Genomic DNA, 8649 nt, shown 5'->3' on the forward strand with positions numbered 1-8649 from the left:
GCACTATGATTTACAAGATTATATTTAAAAAAATAATAATAAATAATAAATAGATAATCAAATTTTTTTTTAAATTTTTTTTTAAATTCTGCTCTGAGGCCCAAACTTAAGAAAAATTTTCTTATTAAGCTCACTCGAAGATTCGAACATGTGACCTTTAAATAAATATTACTAGAGACCATAAATCACGGTCCTTACGCCAACAGCCCTTGGGAGTTCCATAGCCATGAAAGTTTAATATAGTAGTATACTAAGAAATGTATGCAATCCTAAGCAAATTTACAAATCAAATATCAAACAGACTCCTTGTAGGCTGGTAGTGGAGCGCATTACAAACTCTAAAGCTAAAGTCAACGAAAAGAACTTTAAACATAACACCAAAAATCCCTATGTCTACTTCAAATGACCGGGTCTTACGAGAAAATGCCCCTTCATTTACGGAAAACAATACATACATTTATTTTAGATGATGAAAATGTTTGCAGATTATTAACTGTTTGCTAGAAAACAACCAAAAGGCTTTCCTTTGTCAACAATACGTCATAGATTTCTCCATGTTGCCTAAAGCATGCTTGTACAATTAACAAAATTACATGTCATTCAGATTAGTACGCATTTAGAAGCTACTTTTCCAATGGCTAAGAAAAAAGCAATTATGAGGAACCATAACTTCCTCATGATGGCGTATCTAAAATAGGTGCCACTCGAAAAGGGAGGGGAAAGGCGTACATAATTTAACAGCTTCAAGGTTCTTCAAGCTCCAGATTTTCAAGGATTTCATCGAAGAAGTTATTGTTAGAGGTTGATCTCTGAGTCCAGTGTCAGACTTTCATTCTGCGAGGACATGACAAGTAGAAAGTAAGAAATCAAAGAAAAAATTGGAATGACAAGTGGTTAGACTTCTCAGATGAAAGAAATTACTTGTCCAATCCAACTGAGCTGATTGGAATCACACCAGATGGTGATACAAGAGCATCGATTAAAACATCGTTTGGAGTAAGTGGTATAATTCCTTCATCCATTATCTGCACCGAATAGGACAGTGCAACTGCAAATCATTCCAATTGAGTCAAGTGAAGTTGCAGGGAAACAAGGTGAGGTGCAAGGGAAACTAAGGTGAGGTTCTACTAGAAAGGAGAGAGCTTGCACACATACCGAGGAGAGGCTGCTTCCAATTCCGTGCCTTTGCAAGTTCTTGGTAGTTCCTTAGGAAGGTATCATAATAACTGGTTTCATAGCAAGTAAAGACAATACAGATTGAATGAGGGCAAAATCTAAACAAGCAGAGAAAAAAAAAACACAGGGGGGATTTCACTATCGTGATTTGGGAGTCACTCTACTAGTTTCAACTTCACAAATCAGCTCCAAATGTGGTATGAGTTAAGTAATAACAGCAGCAGAAAGAAACCTCAGAAAGGCTAAATGCAATTCCATACCCTCCCCCTCGGCCTAAGCGTCTTCCTGATTTATCAAATGCTAGTCCTGGCAGCAATCATAGTCAACATATTAACAAGTGATTTCACATTGGCTTCTAACCTATAAACAAACCCTAAACAACCAACAAATAGATACAAATATCTCACCTGGTAAGAGGAATAAATCCATGGGCTCTTTTGTCTGCATAACTGCAAAACATAGATGTTTAAATATCAGCAGTGTTACACTCAAGATGCAGAGATGGATTATGTCAAATCATTTTTTTGTTCACAAAAGATAAAAAGAACAAAAAAGAGATCATATGGATGGATAACAGTAATGTTTGGTTGATATATTTTTAGAAAAGGAAAAAAGAAAACGAATGTAACAAATCCTTCCTCATCAAAACTGCAAACTGTTTTGACAGATCGAAAGAAGAGAGAGGAATCGATTTGTTTTATGCCCGCAACGGAACAATAACACCATTCAATACTGATGCTCTGTTCTCTCGATGGCAATAATGTTTGGTTGATAACAATTATCACCACCATAACACATAAGAGTTAAAGTAGACTCATGGCTAACCACTCCCCACTCTGGGGGAAAATGCCGTATAAATTCCAGGAAAACTTCACAAGGCTAAGGAGTTTAACAAAATAAGTTAACGATTGGGTACTAAAAACATAAGAAGAATGAAACAGCAGTTCCATGACCTATCGTCAAGCTCAAAGAAGATCCAGGGACATACTAGAGGTACAGGTTTTTTTTTTTTTTTTGTTGGGGGGGGAGGGGGACAAGTATTTAAGGGATACTGGTTTATGGATTCTGTCAAAGATGCAAACCATGGAAGGTTCAGTTCTGGCTCGCATTGAAGAATTAATAGATCCATTGACCATCCAAGACAAAAAGGAACAACCTGTCTTTTTGCTGGTGGTAAACAAAAAATATTTTGGTCCCCGATGATAAGGACACAATTACCCTAGAGCTATTCTATTTGCAAAGCCATACTATTGCATTAGAGGAGATCAAGCCGGAGAAAACAATAATATCTTTAATGTTATGAAGATAAATGGTTTAAAATGTTATTCAAATCCCAGTACTAATTGCTATATATAATACATGAGTCAAATACATCATTATTCCAGTGGCAGTGCAATATATAATATATTGTAAATTGATCACAACAATCACTACGACCATTGTGCCAGGAACTGACAACAGAAAATCAAAGGAGATAGATGGGGTGGAGTATTCAGTTACCATCTTCACGTTCATTTCCATCACCATCCACTGGAGCTGGTTCTAAGATGTTCATTGAATTTGCAATAAGATCATCCATACATGAAATATTGAACATCCGCATATGACTATTCTTGTCCTCCACACGCGGGACAAAAATCTTCTTTGAACAACCATCTTCAGATAAAAAGAAAAATGTCAACATTTACAAAGCTCAGTCGAATCATACTATAATCAATAACTTCCCCGAGTAAAACAGAGCATTATCTTAGAACCAACATGTTCAAAAAACAACTTATCCGTATCATGAGCAACAATTGTTCCCACATGTACTCTGCATTCAGATCCACTGCGTCAAATAGTCTCTCTGTTTGAAATTGAAACCATTTCCAGACGATGATTATATTCTCCTACACTAATTATTAAACTGATCTAAAGAATCTAATTGAATTAGTAACTAATTGTGTTTATTTTATTTGATGTAAACTAATATAAAATCTTTCATTGAGCCTTACTGACATAATTGCGTTAATCTCGCCAAAAGAATCCTTGAAACTTCGGATATATCATCCGCATGAATTAGAGTAAGCGGCTAATAAGTTTACGAACACACCTTTAGGTGGGTATTGCAGAGTCTCTGATAATAGTCTCGATGTATCGACTTCCCTTAACGCATTGCAACTCACATAAGCACATAATCTCTGACTAGATTTAAACCACGGAGCTTCCAAGACGATACTCTGAATTGCATTGTCTGAAAAACAAGTATAGAGCCCAATGAAAGAGGGAAAATAGAAGATCGCATTCTGTCGATTCAGAAACATCGTAAAACGATATCCAATTAACTATGCTATTACATGGACAAACATTTTCAGCAAAGGCGAAGTTAATCGATGAAGATAAGTAAGCAATTGCTACCTTCCTGGTATCTGAGGGAGGGGTCCATGGCTTTGAGGGCTTTTCGAACGCTGGATCGAAGAACCCGTTTCTGTTCAAATGTGGCCTTCAATTGGTCTTCGTTTTCTGGTTTGATACTCTCGTTGCTCGCCATTTTTGGGGACCCGGATGAAGAACGCGATAATGGAGGAAGGGATCGTTGGAAAACTGAAGGTTGGAGGCGATTGAACAGTGAATTGGCTGCAATGGGTAATAATGGTTTATAGTTTCGGAGCATTGGGGCTTCGAAAATTGCCCACTTTCTGGGTTTTGGGCTCCGACCCAAGTGCACTCCGGCTGGACTTCGCTGGTTCGTCAACTTAGAAGCAGTGATCGAATCTTGAAATCCATGTACCGGTAAATTTGTATTGTTTCCTTGGAGGAGCTGATATTTTATCATCAAAACCAAAATGCTCCAATCCCCAATAAGAACAATTTGATTCCTTTCAACAAAAAAAAAAAAAGGGACAAGAACAATTTGATTGTCAAATCCGTAATTTGGACTTTTCAAATCACATAGGGGCTTTGGTTGAGGCTTTTTTTTATGGAACAGTTATATAGTTTTTAACTATTTATTTGGAATAAACTATTTTCACCTCATTTCACACTTATAATAGTTTTCTATTATCTTTCAAAATCTTTTTTTCTCTTTTCCCCTATCTATCTATTTTTCATCTTACATATATTTTCACTTTGAATATAGTTAACTAATTAATTAATTAATATTAATTTAATAAAAATAATATAAATATTTATTTTAATAAATCAATAATTATTATTAAAATATTTAATGAACTTATTTTTATAATAATTAAATAAATGGAATTATTTTTTTCATAAATTATTAATTTATCAATTAATAATATCTTAAACATATTTAATTAGTAAATTGGGATTAGTTGAATTTAGTTACTATTAAACTTCATTTTTCAATAGTAGTAATTTATTACTTTATTTTATTTTTTAATAATCAAGTAATTTATGGAGATTAATTTTAGTTTGATCCTTCATTATGAACATATAATCATCATTGATTATTTATAAGAAATTAATTATTTATTGTGATTAATTTTTATTATTTCATTTATTATTAACATATAATATTTACAAAACACTTTTTAGTAAATATAATAAGATTTTCGTGCTTAATTTCATAAATTAAATAAAAGCACAATTTTTGTTCACACAATTCTGATAGCATTTACATGCACAACCAAACACAATCATCTTTGATTCTCAGACATCTTATTCTCATATATCTTATTTTCAGACATCCTTTATTTTCAAACATCTGGAAAACCTTAAATCAGACGGCCCCATAGATATTATGGGAGGTTTAGATTGGGATGAACAGTGCAGCTCTGTTAAGCAAAGGAATTATTTGAGTATATAAAATAAAACGCAAATAGTTTCGTCATCATGAAAATAAAATGCACTAGCTCAACTTTTATGGTTAATAAGGGTGATCAAATAACCCGACAACTCAAACAATTTGAACGACCCAATCTAAAATTAAGGGTTAGATTGGGATAATTTTGTTGTTAAATTTTTTCTATTTTTGTTGGGTTGGGTCGTGAGTTGACTAAACAAATTTGGGTTGACCCAACCCAACCCGAAACTTATATACATATATATACGGATTTCTCTTTGTTTAAAGTTTGATTGCTTTGTATTGATTAATTTGTGAATTACTAATGTTTTCTTTTAAATTTGTTATAATGTTTGTCTTTGTTTAAAGTTTGCAATAAGATATTTGGTATCTGGAATTTGAATTTTATGGGAGTTTAGTTATTAGTCATGTGTTGTATATGAATTTCATATTTTTAATTACAAAGAAAAAATAAGTTATAACCCACAATACAACACAACCCGAATTTTGAATTTTCGGGTTGGTCCAGAACACAGTATCGATTCAACACATGTATACCTCTAGTTGTTTATATATATATAATAATTTAATGACCTTCTTATCTAAGTAGATTGATAAATTTTTTGTATGGGATTTTTCTTTTTAATTAACTATAGAACTAAGTCATTATGTAATTAAAGTTGACACTTAATTTTAAGAAGATTTTTCATTATAACCATACTTGTTTTATATAAATATTTTTGTAGACAGCTGATAATGGTTGAATAATGACGTCTGTTTTTGTAGAATTTCTACTAGAGAATGACTTGGATTTACATAATGTTCAAATAATTCAATTACAACTATTTGTTGATTTATAATTAATTTAATATAATTTAAATTTATATAACATATTTCTTTGGTTTAAACCATATTTTGATCCTTGAACTTTGAATCGTATTCTATTTTGGTCCCTACTCTTTGAAAAAACAATTATTTTAGTCCTTGGACTTTAGAAAAATGCCTACTTTGATCCATGGTGTTAAGATTTTGTTAGTTTTTTTAACAAAATGGTGAGTTGGATTGTATTTGTAGATGACTAGGTTGCCAAATACATCATCCTCCCAAAAAAAGAAAATTAGGGCTTTAATTTTCAATTAGAGGATAAATCAAAAGTCAGTTTGATATTGGTTATTCAATATTTTGGCCCGTTGGATGTTGGCATTCTACTTCACTTCTCAAACACATGTCATACACAATTTCATCCATGTCTTTTAGTGATTTGTTTTCTCAAGTTTGGGATATTTTTGTAATTCATCAAGGTGTTTTTTTCTTCTTCCTCCTAATCTTTTTTTTTTAAAAAAGAAATAATGAATCCAATTATGTGATTCTTTGAGATAATGTTTTTTTCTCCTTTTTAAGAGTTTATTTTCTATATGAGTTGGATTTATTTTATTATACTATATTTTGATTTTACTCCATTTTCATCTTATTTGCTTGGACATTTCAATTTGGAAAAAAAAATAAAGGTTTTTTAGAATAAATAAAAAGAAAGATAGTATTTAAAGAAAAGGGAAATTATTTTAAATGAAAAACTGCTAAAAATATTTAGAAATAATAGCAAAATATTACAGTCTATCTACGATAGATCGCGATAGACTACTAGCTATGTCTATCATGACACGGATAGATACAAATAGTAGTCTTTTACAGTCTATTGCTAATAGACAATTAAATTTTGCTATATTTATAAATATTTTTGTTCATTTTTTTATATTTGAAAACAAGCTTAAAGAAAAAACAAAAGAAAAAATATGTGAAACCAGAGGGATGTAGGAGAGTATGGTTTTGAAGGAAAGGAAAAAGAAGGAAATTAATTATTTTTTTCTTCAATTTTGTTTAAGTTTCTTGATTTTCTGTAAATTTTGGCGAGCTTTCGACTACAATTTTAACAGATACTCTAATTTACGTTCTGCTTGGGCCGATTAAATTTTCGTTCTGCTTGAGCCGATTGCAATTTCACCGTCATCTTCATCACAGGCTCTAAATTCTGCCTGAGTCGGTCCCAATGTTTCGTCTCTTTCAATTATCGTAATCGTCATTGGTTTGTACACCTCAAAATCAACCTCTGAAGTAGAGGAGCTCCAAAAGAATGAGAAGATAGAGGAGTGAGAAAGAGTTGTGTATTAATAAAATAAATTAGAACCCTAAATTTCTTAGTCTAAAGTTGGTTAGCTTATTGGGCATCTTAGTCAAACTATTTAGTGTTTGTTCATCTAAATCAACCACCCTCACTATTCTGTTAAAAACATAACAGAGTCTTAACAACAGTGACTAAAGTAAGCAATTTTTCAAAGTTAAGGGACTAAACACAAAAGTTTTTAAAAGTTTAGAGACCTAAACAGAACAAGATTCAAAGTTCAGTGACCAAAATAGAATTTAAACCTCTTTTTATTAATTTGAACTTCTTTTTCAATCAAATGTAGTTTATAATATTTTCATATGTTGTTGTTCTTAACAAAATAATATATATTAATTTGACATTTTTTTAACAAAATAAAATTTTAATTTAAATATAATTTTAATATATATATATATATAAAGGGTACAAAAGTAAAAAGACGGTATCATCGAGATGGAAATCCAAAAAATATATGTTTGAGGAAGGTATCCAAAATTCTCAAGATGTCTATAGATATCCAAATATTAGGACATCTTGTATTACCACAAAACAAACGGGACTTAAAGGGACCAAATCATTATCTACTAAAGTTCAATGACTAAATTGTTTCATTTTATGAATGTTTAGTGATCAAACAATTTTTTGGACCTAAAATGAACATCCCAAACTCAACGTAATTAATATGGGAAAATTTGTATGGATGACCCATTTTTTGGATCCAAAATGTCAAATGACCCATTTTTAAAAAATATTGTCAATTGACCATCTGCTAATATCATTGTCATACCAAATTACGTAAATTACCCTTAACTCTTTGTCTTCTTACCCTTTTATTAAAAACTAACCAAAACTAAAAACTCTTCAAATTTCCCAAGCGTAACGGCTTTGTATCGCTCATAAACTAAAAACTCTTTAGAATCTATCATTTGGGCTTGCAAACGATTCTATTGCCACCGATAAATCGAATCTGATCGGTCAATCTTTCAATTTGTGCCTGAAAAAGTCTTAAACTGATCGGTAATGAGGCTTTGTGGGTCATTCTAGGTTTAGAAATACTGTGAACCTATGGTTTTTTTTATTTGCTTTTTTGGTTTTCGACATGTTCTGTAGTTGAAGATGAGTAAAAAGAGATTGTGAGCGAGATAAGTGAAAGTGAAATCGGCGAGAGCGATAAGGGTCACTACAAGAAAAATGCCTCGATGCCTAAATCGATCGTCAGGAGTTTGGTCGTCGGGAGAAAGGGTATCTCCCAATGACATAAAACGGCGTCGAGAGTCCCCAGGGAACTCCCGACGCTGGAATTCTTGACGCCTACCCTAATCAGACGGATCTCCCACTGGCGGCATCGGGAGATGGGATCTGGTAAAAACCAGATCCCTTCTTCCTCATTTCCCCACTCTCCCTATTTTGAACCCTAACCCATCGCCCCCGAAACCTCAACCCGCCGTCGCTGTCATTCTTCCCTTTCCCTTTGCCGATCTCTCTCATTTTCCCATCCTTCTTCCCCACCGATCTTTTCCCTCCGCTC

General features: G+C 32.6%; 1 protein-coding gene across 3 annotated transcripts; it reads right to left on the minus strand.

The window, feature by feature from the left end:
- Nucleotides 1–434: 434 nt before the first annotated feature.
- On the minus strand, nucleotides 435–4116 carry 5-FCL (5-formyltetrahydrofolate cycloligase). 3 transcript variants are annotated; one of them, XR_005480190.2, is made up of 8 exons: nucleotides 3574–4116; nucleotides 3269–3409; nucleotides 2677–2832; nucleotides 1584–1625; nucleotides 1437–1482; nucleotides 1156–1226; nucleotides 922–1025; nucleotides 435–834 (listed from the first exon to the last, which is right to left on the minus strand). XR_005480190.2 is itself a non-coding variant. In XM_039023394.2 (8 exons), the coding sequence occupies exons 1-8, from the start codon at nucleotides 3989–3991 to the stop codon at nucleotides 822–824; spliced, it is 1014 nt and encodes a 337-aa protein (XP_038879322.1). In that variant the 5' UTR covers nucleotides 3992–4116; the 3' UTR covers nucleotides 435–821. The 3 variants fall into 3 exon arrangements, 1 of the variants encoding a protein (XP_038879322.1); XR_005480191.2 differs by having other exon boundaries at nucleotides 922–1048; nucleotides 1409–1482; XM_039023394.2 differs by having other exon boundaries at nucleotides 922–1048.
- Between the last annotated feature and the right edge of the window lie 4533 nt (nucleotides 4117–8649).

The sequence above is a fragment of the Benincasa hispida genome, chromosome 2 (assembly GCF_027475165.1).
Source record: "Benincasa hispida cultivar pf3 chromosome 2, pf3_genome.v1.1, whole genome shotgun sequence".
In the NCBI taxonomy this organism is placed as follows: Eukaryota; Viridiplantae; Streptophyta; class Magnoliopsida; order Cucurbitales; family Cucurbitaceae; genus Benincasa; species Benincasa hispida.

Excerpts from the sequence above, each read along its gene's own strand:
- 5-FCL (XM_039023394.2), bottom strand. The coding sequence starts at position 3,991 with ATGATAAAATATCAGCTCCTCCAAGGAAACAATACAAATTTACCGGTA. Across the intron at positions 3,410-3,573 it reads CTCCCTCAGATACCAGGAAG|ACAATGCAATTCAGAGTATC; the intron begins GTAGCAATTGCT and ends CTTGTTTTTCAG. Across the intron at positions 2,833-3,268 it reads TCTGCAATACCCACCTAAAG|ATGGTTGTTCAAAGAAGATT; the intron begins GTGTGTTCGTAA and ends TTTTATCTGAAG.